At 35.5% G+C, this 26,940-nt stretch overlaps 1 protein-coding gene across 2 annotated transcripts in view; it reads left to right on the top strand.

Moving 5' to 3' along the window:
- The window catches only part of LOC127855066 (motile sperm domain-containing protein 2-like), a 38,817-nt gene extending 12,703 nt beyond the window's left edge, over nt 1-26,114 (top strand). The window contains exons 3-16 of one of the 2 annotated variants that reach the window (XM_052390404.1): nt 585-743; nt 1,838-1,924; nt 7,369-7,523; nt 11,006-11,066; nt 13,598-13,636; nt 14,843-14,967; nt 16,068-16,154; nt 17,696-17,776; nt 19,948-20,063; nt 20,606-20,705; nt 23,306-23,402; nt 23,718-23,841; nt 24,450-24,549; nt 25,423-26,114. In XM_052390404.1, the coding sequence (XP_052246364.1) occupies nt 585-743; nt 1,838-1,924; nt 7,369-7,523; nt 11,006-11,066; nt 13,598-13,636; nt 14,843-14,967; nt 16,068-16,154; nt 17,696-17,776; nt 19,948-20,063; nt 20,606-20,705; nt 23,306-23,402; nt 23,718-23,841; nt 24,450-24,549; nt 25,423-25,623 (1,532 nt within the window). In that variant the 3' untranslated portion in view covers nt 25,624-26,114. The remainder of the gene's footprint in view (nt 1-584; nt 744-1,837; nt 1,925-7,368; nt 7,524-11,005; nt 11,067-13,597; nt 13,637-14,842; nt 14,968-16,067; nt 16,155-17,695; nt 17,777-19,947; nt 20,064-20,605; nt 20,706-23,305; nt 23,403-23,717; nt 23,842-24,449; nt 24,550-25,422) is intronic. The other variant, XM_052390405.1, reaches the window with a different exon arrangement.
- Nucleotides 26,115-26,940: the final 826 nt, after the last annotated feature.

The raw sequence follows: 26,940 nt of genomic DNA, 5'->3' as shown, positions 1-26,940 counted from the left end.
AATGCCAGACCTCACAGAGCCATGGTGACCAATGAGTACCTCCAAGCTGAAACAATCGTCAGGATGGAGTGGCCTGCGAGGTCTCCGGACCTCAATCCCATAGAGCATGTCTGGGACATGCTTCAGGTTGCAATATCTGCACGCCCTGTCAAGCCTATCACAATCCAGGACCTACGACAAGCCCTCCTAGAAGAATGGGTTTAAATCCCACAAGACAGCATCCGTGGGCTTATCAGCAGCATGAGAAGGCGATGCCAATCAGTAATCAATGCCAATGGGAACCATACACGATATTGAAAAGATCCTTTCACGGTTTGAAGACTTTTACAATAATTTCTATTCTGACACACATGCACTAAAACCTTCAAAAGTCACCCCTAGCTAGATTCAGCCAGCATCACGCATCAATCATAAATCAATACATAAAAATAAAATCAAAAACACACATTCTAATATCAAAATCTGCAAAATAACAAATTAAAATGAACGTAATCCAAAATTGAAGATTATGCAAAACAAAATAAAAAGTGATCCTTAGCAAATTTTGAGTAGTATAATTTATAAACATTTGTCTGTTTTACCAGCCAATCTTGACAGTGGGACATATGATCAACGAGATGTTGACAAATTCAAAACCAACGACCAGTATGTAGCCACTTTCATTCGTTCCTATGAGACTCCTCAGGACGGTTGTGAACATGTGCATGAGTCCCTCAAGTTTCGCAGGGAGATTGGATTAAACGGTATGTTCACATTACACTAATTTGCTGCTGAAATATGAGACATGAATTGAGGATCATTTAAAGCAATTGATCATGCTATCGCTTATTGATAAGTCTGTTATGTTTTAACCCTTTACCACTTAGATACGTTTTTTGACTGATTTGTAGTCCCTTAGAAGGTTACATTTAATGAAAGGCCTTTCTTACTACATTTAAGTTTTAAAGGTTTCAGTTCCAACCCTTAGATACTGATGAGCAACAAACAGCATAAAACCTGAACAGACTGTGAATTACTCACAGGCTGTTCTGGTTTTATGCTGTTTGCACATAGCCATTTTCACTTTGCTAGTAAGTGGGAAAGGGTTAAATGGTTATCTCATTACTCAAAATCACACATATATGTATTGTACTGTGCATTTTGCTGGCATGCTTCATATCTTTTGGAGTGCAAACAGCAGAAACTTATAAGAACCACGTTTCATGGTGACACAGTGACAGTATTGCCCAAAATCTCTTTTGTTTTCACATGTATTCTCTTCCATTTCTTAAAGGGACTGTCAACCACGACGATGAAGAAAAATTGTAAAATACTGTATTTTTTTACAATTATTAGTTTATATTGATTAAAATATCACGCCTGGTATATTACATTAATTGAGAAAAGTTAATATTTTCAGTATATTCGGTAATAAAATATTGCGATGTGATATGGAAAGTACATCGCGAAAATAGGTGACATAATGATATACACACTATAAATAACGCAAGTAGATTGATCATTTTATATATAAAATATATACAATTCACTACCCATGCACAATTTGCATTCCTGGGTTCACCACGTGATGATGATGATCAATCTACTGGCGTTATTTATAGTTAACTGGTAGCTACCTGGTAGACATACTCAGTAAAATTTATTACCGAATATACTTAAAATATGAACACTTGACAACTTTTTTTTTAAGTAATGTTATATACCAGTCGTGATATTTTAATCAATATAAACTAATAATTGTAAACAAATACAGTATTTTACAACTTTTCTTTTCTTCGTCGTTGTGGCTGACAGTCCCTTTAAATGTCTTATTTTGTATTGTATTGAATTTTTACAGATTTGACACCTCAGAGTTTTTCAACAGAATTATGGGAGTTAGGGGAAGCATTTTTCCACAATCACGACAAAGATGGCAATGCTATTTGTAAGTTTCAATATTTGAAATATTTTTGATTTTTAGCGAGGCTGTTTTCGGAGAAAACCCGAGCTATCGTCATAGCCAGCTCGTCGTCCGCCGTGCTAAAACCTTAACATTAGCTCTAAAATCAAAGTGCTTCCACCTACAACTTTGAAACTTCATATGTAGATGCACCTTGATGAGTTCTACACGCCACACCAATTTTGGGTCACTAGGTCAAAGGTCAAGGTCACTGACCTCTAAAAAAAAATTCTGACAAGCTTTCGCAGCCGATCGTGGCACCCGTTATGCAGTGCTCTTGTTTATTTTTATCAGGGGCAGTTTTTTTTTTGCCAAATCTTGAAAGTACCTATACCAGACCTATTTGGAAAAATTAGCGCGAAAAAGCCTGAATTCGGGAAAATTCGCGTTATGAAGTCTTCAGATTGGGAAATTGGTGTATTTGATAAGTTGCTCTTAAATACTTTAAAATTGATAACTGAGTGTTTTCAAGTTGTCAATATTAAATTTACTTAGTTTCAAGCCTTAGAGCTGCATAGGGAAATAATATTAATGTTGCTATTTTTATTATTATTATTTTTTTAGAAACCTTAAATTGGGATTGTTTTGGAACAGCAATTGGGAAAATTTGAGTTTTTTCCCGATTGGAAAACTACCGTTTTCTGGTAAAGAAGGAAAAATATCACTGTAGGGGTGGCATCGAATATTAAAATTGTTAATTGAATATTTGCTTATTCTTTCACTAGAATATTTGATTTTTTGGTATTTACTACTTCACTGTTCTATCCAAGGTCACACTCTTTATTTGAGTTTACAACCTCTGTTCTATAAATACAAATAATCATGTCTGACATATGACAGGGGTGCAAAGCAAAATTGAATTCACTGTGTTTGGGACTGTCTTGTGAAAAACTTTCTTGTTGAGTTTGAAAATAACATTCTTCAAATAGGAATATTATGCTATTTTAAAACAATACAAAATTTAAGTGTATTTGAAGGGCATTCAACTAGTCTAAACATTTATGATAATAGACTCAATCAAATATTCAAATAGTGTAGCCATCCCTTATTATATTGATGTTAGTATTACTAGTACTTTAAAGGGACCTTTTCACAGATTTTGGCATGTATTAAGTTTGTCATTAAATATTTATATTGATAAATGAACCCCTGGAGTAAAAAACTAACGCTAAGCAGTGATTTTTTTTGCTAAAATTTTCGGCTGCTTCCCAATCGCAAAAATACATGTTTTTTCCCAAAATTCTGACCAAAATTTCCCAAAAAAAGCCCAACTTCCAAAAAAAAAAAAAAAATGTTTTTTTTTTTTTTTTTTTTTTTTTTAAAGAAGTCTCATAACTTAATTATGATTTCATAAATCTAGGTCTCAACTTTATTTTTTTAACATCTTACAAAATATATAACTTGAATTTAGTCATTTTTGTCCATAAATCATTCCCAAACTTGCCACTTTTATTGATTAAAAAAAATCCCAATTTGACCAGACTCCTTTTCTAGAAAACTCCCTGAACATGCACTTAAAAACAATATCACTTCTGTTACTTATAATCCTATTTATAATGCTTAATTTTTCCCAATTTCATTGTTTATCGCGCTATTTTTCCCAATTTCATGGTTTATCGCGCTAATTTTCCCAATTCAAAAGGCACAGGCTGTAACAAATTAAAGCAAAAAAAATCACTGCTAAGACCACTCGACAATCCGTGCTCATACAATGAGTGATGTATATTATACTTTATATAAGCAATCCTCGTAGTGTCACAAAATATTATGACAACAACAGAACTCTCCAAATTATTCAATCGTTTTGCGTTGCAATGCTTTATAATTTTCAGGTTTTTGAATCATCAAAAGATGCATATACAAAACATTAATAATGGTTATTTTAGAGCATGGTAAATGTTCAGTATTACTACTTCCTCACAAATATCATAACTAGAACGAAAATTTGCAAATCTGAAATTATTCTTTTTTATTTAGTCAATTTACCAAAACGTGACACGGCCCCTTTAAAAAGTATATAGTAAATGTTTAGATGAATAGAGAATGTAAGACTCAAATGATACTTTGCTGTACAGCAAATATCTTATGTATACTGATACATTTATCAATATTTCCCGTGGCTCTATATGTCAAGTTGATTGTTGTTTCATTCAATGACATTCTTTGTTCTTATTGTTTCATTGTCTCATTCAAAACCAAATGAAGTGACTTCATGAATGAAGGAAATGCACTTATTGTGTTGACTAAAAATGTATAAGTTGATTTTACACTTGAGTATTCACCAAATATTAAGAACTTATACTACAGTACTAATACTCACCCAAATTTTGGCATCTGCCTCTGTGTAATGCTCTGGTTAATATGCAACATCACAATATCACTGTTTCTACTAAAAAAAGGCTGCATATGTGCCCGGGTTGATGTCTAAAGTCCATAACAATGATCTGCAATTTAGCATAATAAGGCCCTTTTGTTATCCCCCGCCATAGGTGGAGGGATATTGTTTTGGCGTTGTCCGTCCATCCTTCCGTCTCTCTTTTATTCTGTCCGTCCGGCACTTTTGTGTCCAGAGCCATATCTTGGAAGTGCTATGGCGGATTTCATTGAAACTTTGTATGAGTATATATATGGATAAGAGGATGATGCACGCCAAATGGCATTGTACAACATTTGTTAATAACAGAGTTATGGCCCATTGTATCTTGAAAAAATGCTTTTTTGAGTGTCGAATATAACATTTTTGTGTCCAGATGCATAATGGCGGGAGATATCAATTCAACGAATTTGCTTGTTGTACTTAAGTTACTTAACAAAAAAAGGTTATTGGTAATGTGCAATATATCCAAACAGTGATACCCCGCCATAGGCGGTCACGGAGGAATATTGTTTTGGCGTTGTCTGTCCATCCATCCCTCCGTCCGGCACTTTTGTGTCCGGAGCCATATCTTGGAAGTGCTTTGGTGGATTTCATTGAAACTTGGTATGAGAATATATATATATGGATAAGAGGATGATGCACGCCAAATGGCATTGTACACCATTTGTTAATAATGTTAATAACGGAGTTATGGCCCTTTGTATCTTGAAAAAATGCTTTTTTGAGTGTCAAATATAACACTTTTGTGTCCAGAAGCATATTGGTGGGGGATATCAATTCAACGAAATTGCTTGTTGTACTAAAGTTACTTAACAAAAAAAGGGTACAGTAAATGTGCAATATATCCAAACAGTGAGAGACTTTTGGGGAAAAACAATGCTCTATTCATTCCAGAATTGTGATACTTGTCATGAAACCAGTATAAGGTATATCAAACATTTTACTAGCCAGAGTTTAAGGACAGATAAAGGGTAGCCTTAAAATTTCAAGATAGCCACCAAGATGGTAGTTTGATTTGTTAATTGCGTATATAACTTATTTTAGCATTTGTTTCAGATATTAAATAAAAATACAGCAAATAATATTTAAGGAAGTAGAATTGACAAAAAAACTCTAAAAAAGGTCGATTGCAGTAGCAATGTCAAATCATCTTTATGGTCAAATATACTTTATACATGTAACGATGAAATAAATGTTGGTCTCTTGAACAAACGGTTAATTTTAAAATGTTAAAGAACATGGTTACACTTTAAGGAACAATGCATGTGGATGTGCATAGCTGCAAGTTGATTTCTTATTTTATGATTGAGAAAGCTGATTCTGTTTAATTGTTTTTTGTAAATAAATGCATATCTTTTAGATTACATATACTATATATCTACTACTCATATTCAACTTCAAACAAGACTTTGTGGTCCTTATATTAGGTGACTGACCAGGGCCCTCAATCTATCAAAACTGCGGCCGAATTTTGAGTCCCCCACCTAAAAGTAAACTTCTTTTCCCTTTTGGGTGGAAAAATTCCCCCTGAAATAAAAAAAAAAAGTAATTTTTTTTTTTTTTTTTAATAAGATCGTCTCATGATTATTATATCTCAATTATATATTTCAATTTAATCTTGTCAAACATACTAAATTAAAATTACAAATGTAATAATGAGAGAGTAAGAATAAAAATCCCCCCAAAAGTGAAACGCCTAAAATGGATTGAGGGCCCTGCTGACATAAAACCTACATTACTATTCAAAGCTGAAGAATAGTCCAGCCTGCTTGCTGTCTTGGGACACCTGTTGTCAATAATAAAATAGTTGTCAATATTGTTTTGTTTGCGTGTAAGTTTTAACAATATAAACTAGAAGTTATAGGTCAAATTGAGATAGTCCATTATTATTTTTTTTTGTTTTTAGTTATTTGTAGATGGTAACAAAATGATGCAATAAAATAAAAACAAGGGACAAAATTGTCACAAAACCAGGTTTTCATTGTGAAAAAAAATCTGATAAAGGGAGACAACTCAAACTGAACTTTTGAAATGAACAAACAAAATTAACCCCCTTTGTAAGTTTGTTTTAAAATAAATCTATTTTTAGTCATGGCGACCTTGACATTGGAGATATTGACGTGATTCTTTCGTGCGACACACCGTCCCATGATGGTGAATAAATGTGCCAAATGATTTAAAAATCTCATAATGAATGACATAGTTATAGCCCAGACAAGCTCATTTATGACTATTTTTAACCAGGTTTTCCGAAGGAAAAAACTGGTTATTAGATTGGCGAATGCGGGCGGGCTGGCGGGCTGGCTGGCTGGCTGGCGGCTGGCGGAACAAGCTTGTCCGGGCCATAACTATGTCGTTCATTGTCAGATTTTTAAATCATTTGGCACATTTGTTCACCATCATTGGACGGTATGTCGCGCGAAATAATTACGTCGATATCTCCAAGGTCAAGGTCACACTTTGAGTTCAAAGGTCAAAAATTGCCATAAATTAGCTTGTCCTGGCCATAACTATGTCATTCATTGTGAGATTTTAAAATCATTTGGCACATTTGTTCACCATCATGGGACGGTGTGTCGCACGAAAGAATCACGTCAATATCTCCAATGTCAAGGTCGCCACGACTAAAAATAGATTTAAAAAAAAAAAAAAACTTACAAAGGGGGTTAATTTTTTTTGTTCATTTCAAAAGTTCAGTTTGAGTTTTCTCCCTTTATCAGATTTTTTTTTCACAACGAAAACCTGGTTTTGTGACAATTTTGTCCCTTGTTTACCTTTGAACTCAAAGTGTGACCTTGACCTTGGAGATATTGACGTAATTTTTTCGCGCGACACACCGTCTAATGATGGTTAACAAATGTGCCAAATGACTTTAAAATCTCACAATGAACGACAAAGTTATGGCCCGGACAAGCTTGTTCCGCCCGCCCGCCAGCCAGCCAGCCCGCCCGCATTCGCCAATCTAATAACCAGTTTTTTCCTTCGGAAAACCTGGTTAATAATCTTTGAAAGACTGACTGTATATTTCACTTGATTTGATCTGCATTTCTAGTGTATATTGACGTGAAGAAACACAGGAGGGATGCAAAGCTGCTGCCCACATTAAAGAAATGTTTTGCCTTCATGCTAGAGACCCACACCAAGCAGTTTCCTGGGGTGAAACTGTGTGTGTTGTTGGACCTTGCAGGCTCTGGCGTCTCTAATCTGGTGAGAATGATCGGGGAATTTAATACAGCTTTTGAACAATCTTACTCTTATTTGCAGTAATAACACATTGATGAATAACAAACTAGAATGAAAGCTCAGAAGAAATGTATCATCAATGAAATTGTATTGAACATATGTTGAAAATTTTTGTTTGTACAATCAAAAACTGGTTCATGTAAAAAAACATATCGATGGTCCCAATTCAAAACGCCGAACCTACAAAAACGCAACTTTTCAGGAGGGCATTTCTTTTCATCTTCAAGAGCAAAATGTTACATAAAAGTTACTTTGTAGTTTATTTAAGAATGTCTAGGCATGATACACGTTTGTATAATGCGAATTTTATTTCAGGTTAGTTTGTTTGCAGAAAAATGTAGCTTCGCCATTTAGTCTTTCATTTATGTGTAGGTTTGACATTATAGACAGTTAAGAGGTAATTGTGTTTTGTATAGAAAGATACATTTGTTCTTGTATATTGCGTAAAATAAAGATATGAACTAATATGTGTTATATGTTTTATATCTGACATTAGATGGCAGGACACTTTGCGACGGATTAGCGCCTGTGTAGGTTAATTATGTAAGTAAAGGGGTTACGAAGATGTATTAAAATAAAGAAAACTTGCGGCGGAAAAGACACAACAACAATGAGAAAGATAAAACTTGTTTATCTATTGAACAAATTAAACAGGAACAATTTAAAATGAACAAGAAAATTCGTTAGTTATATCTAACATGGTCATAAGTTGGTCATTTTATTTCTATAACTATGGAAACTCTTGATCATAAAAAGAAAAGCTAGAAAGAAATCCTTTTCAACATTTTGATACTCCAAGTACGTTGTCCCCACAACTTATTAAATTGAGGCCTCAGCTTTGTAACGTGTGTCTACAACTTCATAACTTGTTCCCAAAACTATTTAAGTTTTGGCCTAAACTTAGTAATTTGTTCATTTAAGTTATTACTTCAACTTAATTACTTGCGGGAACACCTTATTAAGTTGAGGCCTCAGCTTGTGGCGACAACTTCATAACTTGCTTCAACTAAATAACTTGTGGGACCAACTAACTAAGTTAAGGTCATTACTTTAAGTTTAACCAATCAGATTGGCCGTTTCATCTTTACCGTTTTATCACAATTAGTACCCCTTATACTACTAGGTGCTCGGGTTCGAGCGCCGGTCTGAGCACTATCTCTGTCAGCTATAGATCCGCCGTTCGAACCCTGTTTGAGCACTTGCCATGTAAGCCATGGATTCCAGATTTGAGCCCCTATCTGAGAAATCGCCAAGTTAGCGACTGGGTTCAGGTTTCGAACCCTGGTGTGAAAATTAGCCACATAAGCGACGGATTCCGGTCTCGAATCCAGGCCTGATAGCTCTTTTTTTAAACGATGGTTCTTTGGGTTTAAGCCCCAGTCTAAGGACTTGCCCTGTAAGCGACTGGGACCCCAGTCTGAGCATTCGCATCCTACGTAACGGGTCCCGATTTGGAGGCCCTGCCTGAGCACTCACCATGTATGCTATGGGCCCCGGGCTCAAATCCCGGTTTAAGTACTTACCATTTAAGCAAACTGACCCTGATCCAAGTCCTAGTCTTAGCGCCGGACCCGAAAAATGCGGGATTTATAGCTTACATGGCTAGTGCTCAGACCGGCGCTCGAACCCGAACACCCATAGCTTGAGAGGCGAGCTCTCATTCCGGGACTCGAAACCAGGAAATGTTGCTTACGGAGCTAGTGCTTATTTAGGCAACCGGTCGCTTAGAAGGCGATTGCTCAGTATGGTATGTTAGCGACGGCTGTTTGGTTCGAGTCCCTGTGTGAACCCGTAGCTTTCGGTGCGAACGCTCAGACTGAGGGTCGCAACCGGGATCCTTCCCTTACTGGGCAAGTGGTAAGACACAGGCTTGAACCCGGGTTCCATAGCTTTCTTGGCTAGTACTCAGACTGGGGCTCGATTCCGGGACCTGTCACTGTTGGTACAAATTCGCACATCGGAATACAAGCCTTCGCTTATAGGGTAAGTCCTCAAAACCAAGGCTCGATCTAGAGACCCAAAGCTTCTTTCATGGCTAGTGATCGTACAGTAATTCGGACCCCGGGACCGTCGAAAACTCCAAATTAGCTTTTAGGACTAGTGCTCTGACCGTGATTCGAACCCAGGGACCGTCGAAAACTTAGGCATCTAACACTCACCTCGAAAGCGATGGTACCCGGGATCAAGCCCCGGTCAGAGCAATCGCCCTTTACAAGAAGGGTCCCGGGTTAGAATCCAAAAACCATGGACCACTCTCTTATGAAGCGAGTGCTTCGGGACTCGAAACCGGAATCCGACGCTTACGTTGCTAGTGCTCAGACCGGGGATGAAACCCTGAACCCAGTCGCTAACAAGGCAAGTGCTCAGACAGGGGCTCAATCCCGGGATCCATAGCTTACAGGGATAGTGCTCAAACCGGCTCTTGAAACTGAACACACAATAGTTCGAATATAAGGGTACTAACAGTAATAAAACGGTAAAGATGAAACGACTTATCTAATTGGTTAAACTATGTTGTGGTCCAAACTTAGTAAGTTGTTTCCACAACTAATTAAGTTGTGGCCTCAGCTTAGTAACTTGCGGCCAGAAGTTATTAAGTTAAAGGAACAACTTATTATGTTGAGACCTCAACTAAATAAGTTGTAGGAACATGCTATGAGTTGTGGCTCAACATTTTATATTATTTTAATCTCTTTTTGCGTTCATCAATGCTATAAAATGTACATCATTGAATTATTCTATCAGCAAAAGTTTACGTTTCGTCAATTTACCTTAAAAAATACATGGCTATATTGATGCTTCAATGTATTAATTAGCGCGCAAAATGCCGAAGTTACATTTTTTTGCAGCTTCGTCATTTTGACTTCAACCAATTGCGGTTCGTCATTACATCACATGACTTTTTGAGCTGTTGTGATTGGTTAACTAATTCGTTATTTTGGGGGTAAATGCGCATCGATTTTCCGCTTTGCACAGTATCAAAATCGCGAAATGTTAAAAAATGTAGGTTCGGCATTTTGAATTGGGACCATCGATATATGCATTTTTGTGCAAACTTGTTCATAGAACACAAAGGCACCTTTTTTAGTCTGCAGCATATTAGCCTAGGGTAAACATGTCATTTCAATGTTGCAGTAAGCTAGCAGAACATTTTAAACCTATTTCACATAAAAATAAGCAATATTATTTAAAGTATAAAGAAATTTGTGTCGTATGATTAGGGATGTTTATTTAAGTTTATAAAAAAAATGGATGTTAAAAACATTAAAATTTTCCATTTCAAGTATGATTTTGACTGTACGATATGATTGAAAAGACTCTCACACCTTATGTGTCATTTATTGATATCATTTTTTGTTGTGTACAAGTTTTTCACTGTCAAATAGCTGATGTAGAGGTTTAATGTAGTCTAGTTAGTATGAAAATGTTTATATTGTATATTTCAGGATATGGATTTCATAAGGTTTATCATCAATTCTTTCAAGTCCTACTTTCCTAGCTTACTAGGTAAGGCCAGAAATAAATTATGGTACCTTTTTGCTTGCATTCCTTGACCCATACAAAATAAACCTAGGTTGTTTGGCAGCGAAAATATTGTTATTATTTTTATTTTGTTCATTCAACATGCAATTTACTTACATTCTGAAAGTGATTATCTAGTGTTTTAATCTTTGTTTGCACATTTGATTCCAGTCTTAAGTGTTCAGTGTGTAATAAGTGTCTCTGAGCTTTGTGCAGAATATTGAACAATTTTCACATCAGATATTTTTATGTCCCCCAGTCTATTCTGGGGGACATATTGTTTTTGCCCTGTCTGTTTGCTGGTTTGTTTGTTTGCGTAAAACTTTAACATTTGCCATAACTTTTGCAATATCGATGATAGCAACTTGATATCTGGCAGGCATGTGTATCTCATGGAGCTGCAGATTTTGAGTAATGAAAGGTCAAGGTCATCCCCCAAGGGGGAGGGGGGGGGGGGGGGGGCAAAGTGTTCCACAAACACATCTTGTTTGTATTTTAATTTTAATTGTTTTTCTTCAGAAATATTTTTGGTGTCTGTGATTGTTTGGTAGGTCATGGGAGGCAAAACAAAATATATTTTAAACCTTGCCCAACTGTAGAGATTAGCTAATTCAGTATTTGTCATAACTATATGAACAACACAAAAACATGTAGAAAATATGACAGGTGGTGAGCATATGAGACATGCCGCTGCAGTTTTAGCGGGAAATAATATGACTTTTGTCGTTTGATGTGTTAATAATGACGTCATGAGCACGCGCGCTTAAGATTTAACAAAAATGTTTTTTGCTGTTTGTGTTGCATTTTTTGTTTAAAATATATTACATCTTGGTATCAAATTGTATTTTTTGTTCAATCGGATTGATTTTACTAAAAATTATTATAAAATTTGACCCATGTTTTCAAGGTCAAAAATGGTTAAGCTCCTGATTATATGGGAGAGTCGTTTATCCCCCAGGATTCTGTCCATTCATATAAGACAAGGTCATGTAGTAGGGGTGCTTTTGCAATTCCAAAGGTCAAAGGTTTTGGTTCCAAGTCCTTCTGCTCTCTTGGTTGCTCCTTGTGGAACAGCCTACCTGCTGACATATCCAGTATAAGAAGATTACCTTCATTCAAAATAGCAGTTAAGAAATACCTGATGGACAGTTTATAATTTTACCATGTTTATATCATTATTATCTATGTATCGTTTTTGTTTCGGTATAGGAATAATTTAATCAGGTCATCTTGATCTAGTCATTTAATATTATTTTGATTGCTGAAGATGTGATATTGTTTTTTATCAGCTTTCCTTTAATTGATATTCAATTCTTTTTATTAGGTTTTAAGGACATTGCGTTATGTGAAAGTTTGTGTATTAATTTTTAAGTATTTTTTTTTATAGCTTTTTTGTAATCCATCAATATATTTCTTTATATTCCTTTATAGTCTATTCCCTACTGTGAATACAAAATGCCAAATATAGATTTGTACTGTGATAATATAATTTGGCCAATTATCTGTGATATCATTCCATTTAACAATGTGTACTCATATGAACTTTATTTTAAGGTCAATGTTTAATAACTGCTTTTTGTTAGTTAAAAGCTCTCTATGTCATGCCACCAGCACAAAGGTCCACAATGGAAATAAGAGTCGCTCTTTTTTTGTGTTATCCTTGATGTTTGGTGTGCATGTCATGGTTTATTTATTCTCATGTGTTCTACTATTCTGTATTATACATGTTGTTTTAAATGTCCATGTATGTGTATTCCATACCGAAATCAATCAATCAATCAATCAATCATAACATGACCTACGCTCCAGGAGTGAAATAGTTTATTACATGGGTGTTATTACACTAGTTGTATAACTGTGAAATAACGTCATTTTTTTGTTGATGAAATGACGTCATTATTCCAGCAAATTTCTTCAGTTAAACTCTTACAATTTGAATAAACGAGAGCATAAAATAAAAAGAAAATTTGTTGGTCATGTTATAAATAGAATCTAAGATTCGTGGTCATTTTGTATTGAATTTATTAAACTCGTCATCTAAATAAAGATAAAACTTGGCAAGCGTCGTTTTTATCTTCATTTAGATGACTTGTTTTATAAATTCAATACAAAACGACCACTCATGCAAGATCCTATATTTACTTTATAGTTGATTCCGAGTTATGACCATCCTTCACTCATTACTGATAAAAGAACTTCCTGTTGACCATGATATCAAAAATATCATGCAACGTTAAATCAGGCAGATATCAATGCGGTGGTATGATAAAATGACATATAACTTCAATTATAAATGAATATGTGATCAATTTAATTTAAAAAAACAACACTTTAATAAACAATCAACATATTATTGTGAAATGTGGCTCGGAAAAGAATTAAGAATGCTAAATATGAAATATCTGATAATGTAAGAAAGATTGAAATCACTAAAAATGTGGATTAAAGTAATACTTTTGAATAAAGAGTTGAAAATAATAATAATGTCTAATTACTGTGTATTTGTTTTACTGCAGAATACTTGCTGTTGTATGAGATGCAATGGTTCTTTAATGGTAAGTTTAATTACATTCATGTCTAGCGTCCTGAAAAAAGGACATTGCAAACAGCGTAGACCCAGATGAGACGCCGCATAATGCGGCGTCTCATCCGGGTCTGCGCTGTTTGCTTAAATGAATTTCTTTATGAAATATTCTAAATATAGACATAAATATACTTGACACCCCTAATTTTGGAAATAAATTGATCCAATTTAGAAGGATGGGAGAGTCCACTAGGCATAAATGGGTTAATTACATTCAAGCTGCTGCATTCATTAATGTTTGGATTTTGTGTCTGATTATTTTAATGGCAGGGTATATCTACATGATCCAGTAGCACTTTAACGTATGATTTGCCCACGTCTATAAAATAATAGGGGAGAATTGTTTTTCCAATGTCTATTTGTTGTTCAATAGGTCAGTCCAAAGACCACTTTAGTTTCCGGTCTCTTAGTTCCAACAGTTTTCTTTCACTGCACAGGCTCATATAGGACAACACTTAACCCTCCTGCATTACGCCCAGTTTTCCCAGAATGACACTTAAATGTTTTCATCAATACTTCATATGAGTCGCGTTGTGAGAAAACTGGGCATGATGCATGTGCGTAAAGTGTCGTCCCAGATTAGCTTGTGCAGTCTGCACAAACTTATCAGGGACGACACTTTTGGCCTAAATAGGATTTTTGCTAACAAAGCTTCATTTTTACGAAAAATGTCATAAAAGCGGAAAGTGTCGTCCTTGATATGCATGTGCAGATTTCACAGGCTAATCTGGGATGACACTTTACGCACATTCATTATGTCCAGTTTTCTTAGAAAACAACTCATATAGGCAAGATCATCGACAACCAACATCTCTTGAAACCTAAGATTTATCTTGCATTTGCCTTTGTATAAGATGACAGGGTATGTTCCCACTGTATTGATCTGATGAAGCTCTAGCTATGTACTTTCAAGATTGTGTTGAACCTAAAGGGGTTATAACAGTTTTACATTTTAGGTCAAAATAGTGTGTTTTTTCTTGTGTGAAATGTAAATAGTGAGCAGTATATAGAAGCATAGAAAACAACAGAAAACACGCATGTATGAATTGAATTTCAGTTTGGTATGCCAGACTGTGGTACAATAACTCAAGATATTGATTTCCATTATCCTGGGAAAACTCTGTCTGTGTATTATCATGTATTTCTGTGTTCTTTGGAACTACCGGTCTGTTTGTAGCTGCCTGGAAGATCGTAAAACAAATGTTGAATGCTGAGTATGTGAAGAGGATCAAGTTTGTGACCAAGGCTGACATTCAGGGATACATAGACAAGGATCAGCTCTGGGAACACATGGGAGGAACTGTAAGTTTTAATTCCTTCTTACTACATGCAATGTTTATTTGTTGATTTGTTAAGTTTTAATCTACTTGCATTTAAAACTGTGACTCTTGTTATTCTAATTTTGATATGCCTCTTAGATACATTTGTAAATTTTAACAGGGTAAAGACATTTATTTTAAATTTAGTTTCTTTGCTTTTTCATAATCTACCCACAATTGCTTCCTCAATATTGCATAGTTAAACGTAGAAAGCTGTTGGTACATCTTGAATGGAGTGTTTGGGATCAGATATGAGATTCAGGAAGTGTGGAGTAATGTTATGATAGTATGAATGTACACAGAGGTAACAGGTGATTTAACATAACTGATTATCTGTTAAGAATTTAAAATATGAGCGATAGATTTTATGCAAAAACTATTTTCAAAATAAATGGCAAACAAACTGACTTGATTGGAAATATTAGTTTTTACAAGAAGTATGGTCAGTGATATTGATCTACATGCGTACTTTTATTTACTGAAATGTACAATTTGAATGTTAATTGTTTGTTGTTGTTGTCTCCATATTAGTGTAGGCAAACATGCAACATCTACATATTGTTTCTTAATCATTTTTTTTTACACTTCGCAAATGTCTTTAAGGTCATTGTGTGAAGTCACTTAACAATTCAGACCATAACTCTGACCTGAACTTTAGCAGATTTATGCCCTTAATTATGAATAGAAACTTGGTTAACTTGAGTATGCAACTAATCACGGGCTTTTGAACTTGAGTTGTAATACCAAATAAATCTTCAATTTTTGAACAGGGGTAAATTGGAGTCACACTTGCCGCCAGTCAGTCAGTTGTGGGTCTGTCTTATACATATTATACATGTTATAAGTTTGTGGATTGAAGTACTTCTACTTCCACATTTCTGAAGCAATGGAATTGAAACTTGAAATATATACACACAACAATCTGAAGATGTGAAAGAAACAATGTCATGTGCTGTGTTTGTCTATTTGTTTCTGAGTTATGGGCTTTGTGGGAAAGAGATGTGGGGGTATATTTTGTGACAAATCTTTAGTTAACATTGAGTGTTAACGCCAATTGGTAGAGGGTGTCATTTCTCTCTGCAGGACAAGTACGTGTATTCGTATGAGCCAGAGATGTTTGAAGCTGGAAGTGGTGGAGACCCGGATCAACCAGATGCAGAGAGAAAACGGGTGAGAAAAACCTATACTTAGAAATGATTCTGAAATTGTTGTGAACAACCCTGCTAAATACCTTATTTCTATGCCCCACAGAGTGAGTATTTCACCTGTCTTTTCCTTAAGCTTATATTTTACTCCTTGTCAACAACTGGGCGGATCTTGCTTTTCACAATTGACTGACTTCAATGTGAACGTTTTCATGAAGAAAAGAAGTTTGGCTGTGCTGAGGTTTTTCAGAATTATGACCCTTTGCCTTTGTTCCAGTAGAGAATATATAGTTCTCAAATTAAATATGTTCAACACCTCTGGGGGATTTTGATAAAAGAAGCAACGCTAAATGCATAGGTATTGTCATAGCCAGCTTGTCGTCTGACGTCAGCTGTCTGCCTTCCGCGTCGTGCTAAAACCTTAACATTGGCTCAAAAATCAAAGCAAAGTGCTTCCACCTACAAGTTTGAAACTTCATATGTAGATGCACCTTGATGAGTTCTACACGCCACACCCATTTTGGGGTCACTAGGTCAAAGGTTAAGGTCACTGTGACCTCTAAAAAAAAAAAAATTCTGACAAGCTTTCATTTATTCAAAACTGCACCCGTAGCTAAGCGTGGCACCCGTTATGCGTTGCTCTTGTTAACTTGAAGAACTTTTGACTGTGACCTGTTTTGGCACTTAATCTGTCATGCTTTGTCTGTGATAAAACATGCAATGTGGGTGCATATGTCTGTGAAAAGTATTTAGTTGTACTTAAATTGTGTACGGAGCATATCTCGAAAACTGCACAATAATTATAACCCTTGCATCCATAGTTTTTGAGTTATTGCTGTTTGTTACTTGTAAATTTAATTATTTGACTTGGCATTTTTCTGAAAAAATATCAGTGGAATCATCTTTATAGGTAGTTTAACAGACTTCATTGATGAGATGTCCAATTTACACAAACCATAACTGTTGATTTAATATTTTGTGAATTATTGAAGTCAGTAAATGTTTTACATTTTAATTTTGAAAGGGGCAATCTCGCAAAATATACAAGATATTAGATTGACATTTCATAGATTGACATTTCATAGATTGATAGATCTAAATGATGAAAGTGCATTGCACAAGAGCCAAGGCTCTTGATTACATATTTTAACTCTTATTGCTCTTGTTAATTTTCATGCTGACATTTTATACAGGTCAATATGATATATCTAGATAATAATTTGATATACATGTATCATGGCAAAACTTCACTGGTATGAATAAGCTTTAATTTTAAGGCAACCATTTCATAAAACTGACCTGTTTTATGGTTGTTGTGTAATTAAATGTGGGTATACAACTGATGTTACACATGTACATATTTAAATTGTATACCTCTCAAAACATGAACATGATGGACAAATCCATCTACTAAAAATCTGGCTAAAATCTGTATGTGTTGCTGTGCTTTTAAACTCAGCTCTCCCTCTCTAAAGGGCAGCACTTTGCTTATTTGAACCTTGCACTGGGAATACTGGGCTTAATGTTCCCAAAACTAGGTTCATATGTTCCTTTGTGTGTTTCCAGGTGACATTTGCTAATTCCAATGACAGTTCAGTATATAGGAGCACTAGCATGGACAGTATCAAAGATTCAGCTTCCAAAATGGTCTGTGTAGAATTCTTGCTTTCTATGTGATTACTTTCCATGGCCAATCTTCTTATAAACAATTCTTTTAATGCATTTATTATATTATTATCTATACAATTGCAAATATATACTTACTGGTAATGAGGCTTTTATGCTGGTTTTGATATGAGCATATATTATTTATGCTACAACTTACATGTATTAATATTTTGTTATCACCTACTTGAAAATTGCAAAAGTTATGCCCCTTATTAGCTTAACATTTCTATAATGTAATTATTAAAAGTGACTGCTCAATGCTACATGTTATGTCATGTTTGTTGTCATTTATACGACATTTGAGTATATTCTTCTTTCTGGTATAAGATTTTCTGTGAATACAGGCCCAATGACATGAGTGGTGTTCTGAGAAAACTGGGCATAATGCATGTGCGGAAAGTTTTGTCCCTGATTAGCCTGTGCGGACTGAACAGGCTAATCTGGGACGACACTTTACGCACATGCATTAACCTCTGTTTTTAGCTCACCTGAGCGATAGCTCGGGGTGAGCTATTGTGATCACTCACCGTCCGGCGTCCGTCCGTCTGTCTGTCTGTCTGTAAACAATTTGTAAACATCTTCCTCACTAAACCATTGAGCCAATTTCAACTAAATTTCATGTGGAGCATCCCTAGGTCATGGGACAAAAGAATTGATAAAAAAAATTTGATCACATAACCAAGATGGCCGCCATGACCATATATGGTAAAAACCTTAAAAAATCTTCTTGTCAGAAACCGCTCATCAGATTTTCAAAAAATTTCACAGGGATGACCTTTGAAGGCTCCCCTGAAAAAGTTGTTCAAAGAAATTTGATTCGTCAAAAAACATGGCCGCAGGAGCTCGTTGAACTTTGCATGTTTATTCGTTTTTGCCTATTTTGTGAAAACTTTCAAAAATCTTCCACATTTTTTTGTCCGATCCTTTCCAAATTTGCACAGTGTCTTTATATCAATGAGGACACGAACCCTACAAAAAATGAGCATTATTGGTCCATGAAGTACAGAATTACTTCCCCTTGAATTGAGAAAATGGAGTTTATGCAATAAAGTCCAAATTTTTCATCCAATTCTTTCCAAACTTGCACAGTGTCTTCATATCAATGAAAACTCGAGCCCTGTCGAAAATGAGCAACATCGGACCATTAAGTCCAGAATTATCTCCTTGAGATGGCAGATTTAGAAATAATTATAGTGTACTCTTTTTTTCCAATTAATAGTGCTATTAGAGTAAAGGATTTGCTGGCTACAGGCCAGGTTTCTCTGACACGATTCTCTTCTGATGGCTTTGCTGCAGGCCACATAAACCCTTAACCCAGAACAGTTAATTCTTTCTGCAAATGTTTGTGACTGTGGAAATCATTGAAATAAAAGGAGAAATTGCTGAAATTAGCATTTTCTCCTTTCATCACAATGCTTCCTACCCTATTAAATCAGTTTCTTCTTATTCCATTATAATTTAATTTGTCGTCTGCAACCTCTTTCAATTTGGAAAAGGGTTAACTACCAGAAATCAATTAATGCTGTAGTTTTGTTGATGAGAAATTATTTTTCCTTTAAAATGGGAGGTGATTATTGCTTAGGAAATTGCTCTGGTAGGGTTGAATCATCTTGGGAAATTGAGAAATTGTTCAGTCCAAAATATGTTGATTGGTAAAAGGATTTATCCTTATGCAAACATGGGTTGCCTGTTTAGTCGATGATATCTTGTCAATTTTGAGAAAAAGGAGGAATCTCTTCAAAACAAGCAAAAATTCCTTTTATCTCGATGTTTAAGTTTTTAGCGTACCTGAGCAGATCATATTCTCCTAAACCATTGAGCCAATTTCAACCAAATTTCATGTGGAGCATTCCTACGTCACGAAAAAAAAATATTGTTAAAAAAAATTTTAGTCACATAACCAAGCTGGCCGCCATGCCCATATATGGTCAATACCTTAAAAAATCTTCTTGTCAGAAAGGGCTCGTCGGATTTTCAATTTTTTTTACAAGGATGATCCTTAAAGGCTCCCCTAAAAATTTGTTCAAGAAAATTTGTTTCTTGTCAATTACCATTGGGCCTATGGCTATTAAATTTGTTCAGGTGAGCGATTCAGGGCCAATGTGGCCCTTGTTCCAGAAAATGGTCGATATTGCGTTACTGTTTTCCAGAATGTTAACAACAGTGGTGCAGGTATAATGAAGAGCCCCCGTGGTCCCCCCAGTAGGACCCCAAGTAGAGTGAGCAGGGAAGACAACTCTTACCGGGGAAAGCTGCTTACTATCTGGTATAATTGGGTCTGGGCTTCATTTTCTTCCATACCTCCATAACTTTCATGTGTAAAGATAGGGTTTTTATGCCCCCGAAGGAGGGCATATAGTGATCGGACTTTCCATCCGTCCGTCTGTCCGTCACACTTTTTGTTTAGGTTTCGAAAAATGCTCATAACTTCTATGTTGCTTCAGATAGCAATTTCATATTTGGCATGCATGTGTCTATGGACAAGGCCTTCTATACGCACACAAATTTTGACCCCTGTGACCTTGACCTTAGGGTCAGCGTTTAGGTTTCGAAATCTGCATTTAGGTTTCGAAAAAACTTCATAACTTCTATCAAGCGTTTCTAGGGGGCATAAGTCATCCTATGGTGACAGCTCTTGTTTCTCACTACCTTTATACTGAAATTTTTAATTTGGGAAAAATCAGCATTGTTGTCAATCAAATGTGGAGTTTTATCCCTGTCAGCTGGAGTATTAGCAACATCTTTGTTTTTGATTCCTGTACACGTATTTGTTATTGCAGGAGAGTTGAAATGAGCACTGTGTTTCAGTCCTGCAGAAGAGGTAGAGTTTGCTGTGGAGGAGGAGGGTGGAGAGGCCTGTGATAACATCATTTTAAAAAACACACACACACATGATGTGGCTTTCAAGGTACAAATATCTTAGCCTTAATCGGGGAAACGGGGTTTAATGCATGTGCGTATAGTGTCATTCCAGATTATCATGTGCAGTTTGCATAGGCCAATCAGGGACAACACTTTCTGCAGGAACTGGATTTTCTCAAAGAAAAGAATTCCTTTAAATAAAAAATATGAAAGAAGATATTGGTCAACACTTTATGCAAATGCATTAAATTCTGTTTGCGGTCAATGTGGCATAGTGGATGTGGTGTCCCCCTAGCGATCGGGAGGTCACAAGTTTGAACCCAACTGGGTGGTTTCCTGCGATCTCTCCTTAAAACACCAAATACTGGTTATAGTCCCAAGAAACGGACCTTAAAGAATTTCAATAAGCCTAAGGCTTCTTATGCAATCAAGCTTTAATTAATAGGTTTGAACTATACTCTGTTTTCACAGAGCCTCATCTAAAGTTATGTGATAAATGCAGCGCTATCTCAGTCAATGTCAGAGCTCAGACAAAGCCAGTAACTCTGTCACAAAGATCCAAGAAATGGCTAGAACCCTTGCTCACACAGCTTGTTACAGCATTCTCAATCCTTGCGCTGTTAAAATGTTAAAATATTATTTCTTGGATTGGTAACATTGTTTTGTTTAAATCTATAAATGTTAATCTTTTGGTTTACATAAACTTTATATCTGCAATACATTTTCAACTTCAAATATGTCTTTTTATGCCCCCTGGATCGGTATATTGTTTTTGGCCTGTCTGTCTGTCATTGTATGTGTCTGTCATTGTATGTGTGCAGGGTTGTCATTATTAACCGATTGCCGATCGAATTCATCGGTTAAAATCGCCAGAAAATCGATTGTTTTCCCGAATCTTTAAAATTGCGATCGGAAGTTTTGATCACGCAAACTGACAATAATTGACGAGGAATAACCGTAGTATAGAAGAGCGACGCCCGGTCATTCAGTCAGTCCATTAACTCCGCCTAAGAGCTACTGTTTTCAATGAATTTCTCATCGAGTGGCCAATATTGATTTTTCCACCTGTCAATCAAATTCTTCTTGGTAAGCACGTCAACCAATTAGCACTCAGGCAGCCGAATACACGCCCGAATACACGCCGACCCCACATGAAAGTGTATCAAATAGCTGTACATTTCACAGATTATTACTGACCGTAGCTCAACGAATGTAGCATTGTAGAGCGTAATTAACTAGTTTTTTTAGTGAGGAAAAAGGTTTCAACATAATAAAACATGCTCTTCGATTTTCTACCAAAATAAAAGATATTAGCGACCTCTGCCCTACAAAGTTGTTATTCAGCATCTAAATATTAAAGTCCACGCTTTCCCCGAGGAAGGATGACGTGACGCTATACATGAAGTCTAATTTTGGCATGATTTTCATATGTACATGAAAAACACGAGAAATGTGTCTCTGTTGTTAGAATTTTCTAAATTTCCGTGAATAATGAAATCTGAAAATGATTTCGGATAACACATTTAAGTATATGGATTTGAAAATACTTCAATTAAATAATGCATTTTGATATACAAATGGTCATAACGCATAATGTAATAAGTAGGTAAATAACGTGTTTTTAGATTGCCAAACTATGCATACATATAGGTCTACATGCATGAATGACCTGAAAAGTTATATCACGATCCGGAATGAAAAGTACTCGGTAAAATTTAAAGAAAGACACGTTTTTATTCTCAGAAATTCACTTTCACTTTCTCAAACTTTTCTGAAAGGAGATATATGTAACAGTTTAGATTGAGTCGTTGATTTGTCGTAATTACTAAATATAAACGGTTCTCAATGCTCTCAAATCGCGTCACTTGATTCACGCATGTTCAATGGGAGTTCCCCAATCCCACAATTCAATTTATATATGCACTTGCGTTAAATGGCGGACGACATTCATCGTCAATATTGGCCATAATTTGGTTTTGAAAAAAAGAAATCGTAATAATACTGGATTATCGGGTAATGGATAGAATTGGAACGTGCAATGATCTATCAATATAACATTTTTTACATTGTACAGTATACTAAAAATGTGAAAATCTTAAAATTGTCTATTCTTTCTATACCTCATTTTTACTTTTTATGCTCTGAGAATAGCAGTATTTTGTCCCTAAAATGTCTAGAATTCGTTTGCCGTCGGGGGGCTTCGCCCCCTGACCCCCCTACCAGTGCCTTGCCCTGGACCTTGACCCCCGGCTGAATCGGTTACTATTCCAAAATAATCTTTTGTTTACAATCATAATGACAACTCTGTGTGTGTGTTTGTCCCAAAACTTTAACCGTGTCATCACTTTTGCAATATCGATGATAGCAACTTGATATTTTGCATGCATGTGTATCTCATGGAGCTGCACATTTTGAGTGGTGAAAGGTCAAGGTCATCCTTCAAGGTCAAAGGTCAAATATATGGCTTCAAAGCGGCGCAGTAGGGGGCATTGTGTTTCACAAACACAGCTCTTTTTGGTTATTATATAAGGTGATTAACAGAAAACTTACATTACAAAATAAAAGTTGAAGAATAGTTTAGCACTCTGTTTTGGGACAGCTCTTGTTTCTTTTAAATTTGGTAAAGTGAACACCATGGTGTTTTAGGTGAAAACTACATCACCAGAGAAATATCGTGTGCGTCCTAGCTCAGGCTACATCAAGCCTGGAAGTGAAACCGAGGTGTCCGTACATCTGCAGCAGGGTAATAGTGTGCAACGCTAACGTTTTTGTTTTTTTCTGTTGAAAAACATATGTTGATAATTTTGATATAAATTACATTTAAGGTGATGTGAAAATGGAGGCAAATGTATTTCTACTCTGGGCTTGCTAATTTTTGCAAACTTTTTATCTAATCTTCTTCACTTGCGTTTTCAAGATGAAATTTTGCTTAAAACTATTGCACCTTTCAATATCTGAATTATTAAATACATGTAGATTCTTTAAGCACAATATTTGGTGTGCACTTAAACTATTGTAATTGTTAATGGTGTTGCATTCATTACACATTACTTTCTAGGATACCAGAATACTGTGCACAAAGACAAATTCCTAGTCATGGCCTTAGAAGTACAGACTGAATCCAGCAAAACTTTTGCAGACCTGTGGAAAGCAACACCCAAGGACAGTATAATGGAACATAGGTACACAGATATTTTTATTGCTTTACTGGTGATTTCTGTACCATAGCTGTAATTAAAAAAACATTACGCAAATACAATTGAATTAATTCATAATATATTGAAATTCTTGCTGATGTCAGAAATAGAATTTCAAAATAAGTTGCATTTTTTAAATTTAAAGTTTAACAAAATGCTATTTAAGTTCAGCTTAATTTGTCTACCTTCTTTCCAAATTGATTGGTGTATTATTTCTGTTATGGGTCTTCTTTATGTTGCTATGTCGCAATAAAAAAAATCATTACATTGATGTCACCATAAATATTGATAATACATATTTTGTAATGGAACAGTTCTATTAATTTATTTATGATTCTTTAATTTGATTGAATATGGAAATATTAAATTGCCAAAGAAGCTGCATGTGCGTTAAGCGCCGTCCCTAATTAGCCTGTGCAGTCCGGACTGAATTTTCTATTAGAAGAGACTTTCTTTGATTAAACATTCCATATTAGCGGGAAGTATCGTCCCTGATTAGCCTGCTCAGACTGCACAGGCTAATATGGGAAGACACTTTTTTGCACATGCATAAAGCCCAGTTTTCTCATGTTCAAGGCTATGTTTTGTTTCAGGCTGCGATGTGTGTTGGTTCAAGGCAAGGACTCCTCTACTCAGGCTACAGGTGTTACTGCAGGACAGAAGGCACCCCTACTTAGTGAGCTGGCAGTAAAGGTACACAGGCGATGTTCCACGGAAATCTGTCTTGTAAAGTCTACTCATTTGATGAATATGTTTTTTTTATGTGTTATCTTGACTTTTCTCTTATATTGGTGTAAATAAATTATTCTAGTTAATCATAAACTAGAAACCACAGGGAAAAAGGCTAGTAATTTGAATTTTTTATATGTATATAGCCAATGTTTTGCATATTCCAATCTAATACTGCCCTTTGTTCATCTTAAGCTAATAGACTTGTTTGGCATTTCATGTTGAGGGACTTAAGAAAAAAAACAGCTTATATCCCTGTTCTGTGCTCTACTACATTGATATGCAGTGAAAACTGGTTGTAAATTATACCTTGTTGTTTATAGGACAAAATTGATATAACTTAATAATAAACTCGAGACCTTTGTCCTTAAAAAAATTCAATACATTGGGGCTAGCAAGACTATAAAGTGGAACAACTGGTATGGCTACCTTACCATTTTATCTTACCTGCTTTTGTGATGGCAGTGTACAGTGTTTGTCTTGCCTAAAGTGTCGCCATTATTTACGTTGTAAACACTCTAGAGGCCAGATTTAATGTCCAACATTCAGGAAACTTGTCAGAACATTTTTGCCAATGATATCTCTGCTCAGTTTGAAAGTTTGTCGCAAAAGGTCAAAAACTATTAAATATTAAGACTGGAGTTGCAGCACAGTTTTCTTTACATAGCTATTGTAAAACCTTATTAAGTCTAGAAGTTAAATTAATAGTGCAATTTTTATGAAACTTTATCTTAATATTTGTTCTAATGATATCTCAGCAGAATTCGAAATGTAAAGCCCGGCTTCCCCTGAGCGAGGCTCAATTGTGTAACACTCATGCATTGTGGTTGTTTTCAGGTTGACACTTTACTTCTGACCACGGAAAGACTTCAACGGAATGTTCAATACCTTGTTGTGAGTCAGTTGTTCCTGATACTCCTTCTTGTGGCCTTGTTTGTATACTGGAAGATGTACACAGAGCAGGAATCTGGGGTCAATAGGGAGGACTCTCAGACACAACAATGTTCAAAGATGGTGCCTCAATGCCAAAATAGCTGAAGAAGGATTCACAGTTTTATACCTGTAAACTGAAATTTGAGTAGTTTTAGAATATGAAATAAATATAATGTTGTAATCAAAAGGTTGACCAAAGGGGTATCATTGACAGATATATATTTTTGTAAGATTCTTACTAAGATAATTATTGTGACATTTATACTTCAATTTGTTATGCTCCCCCAAAATTTTTGGGGGGGAGCATATAGTCGCCACTTCGTCTGTCCGTGCACAATTTTTGTCCGGGCTATTTCTCAGCAATTAAAGACCGGAATTCAATTAAACTTTATGGGAAGCTTCACTACTAAGAGGAGATGTGCATATTATCAGCCGGTTCTGGTCGGATGATTTTTCACAGAGTTATGGCCCTTTGAAATTTTCTATAAACTGTACATAAAGTGCAATTCTTGTCCCCCCAACTACTGACTGGAATTCAATGAAGCTTTATGGGAAGCTTAACTGCTTTGAGGAGATGCGCATGTTATTTGTGGGTTCTGGATAGATTATTTATTTAGAGTTATGGCCCTTTGAAATTTTTAAGTTGCTAAACCATCCATCGTATTTTTTTGTCCTAAGTTTTGCCCCTCATTTCCTTTTATCTGAATATATAGTGCAATATTGTGACAAAAAAAACTTTGGGGAGCATCACCCGTTTCCGACGGTTTCTTGTTTTTTATGCTGTTGTTTTTCTATGAGAAATGGAGTAACCCTATTGAAACATTCTAATCAAAACATGCTGTAAAAACACCAGTAATGAAAGTATTATAAAATGTGCAATATCTTGATTATGGTTGTATATATAAAAAATATTGTTGATTTTTTTTCTCTGAATCATACTGCAGTGAAAAAAACAAACTTTAAAAAATGACAACAGTGAACAACAAACTAACATTTTAATTGATATCAATATTACTGTTAATGTGCCATATATCATGAACATAACATATGAAATAATTAAAATGCAATTGTAAAAATAATTTTAATTGAATGTGAGCATCTGTCTGGGAAAACGGGTCTAAAGCATATGGGAAAAGTGCCGTCCCAGATCAGGCTAATCAGGGATCACACTTTGCGTTTTAATGGTATTTTTTATTTAAAGGAAATCTCTTCTGGGACAACACTTTATGCACATGCATTAAGCCCCGTTTTCCCAGAGTAAGGTTCATTTATATTAGAAGTTGCTTAAGATATTTCATCACACCCCTTGAATATAAGTTGGGCTCTTTTCAAGCACTACTTGGCCCCACTTCTCACCAGATATATTCTGATAATCAAAATATAAGCAGCTGTAAGGGACTATTAAGTGAGTAACTTCTACTT

Source organism: Dreissena polymorpha, chromosome 13, assembly GCF_020536995.1.
Source record: "Dreissena polymorpha isolate Duluth1 chromosome 13, UMN_Dpol_1.0, whole genome shotgun sequence".
Lineage (NCBI taxonomy): Eukaryota > Metazoa > Mollusca > Bivalvia > Myida > Dreissenidae > Dreissena > Dreissena polymorpha.
The sequence above is the reverse complement of the archived record's forward strand: the minus strand, read 5'-3'. Positions and strand labels throughout refer to the sequence as shown.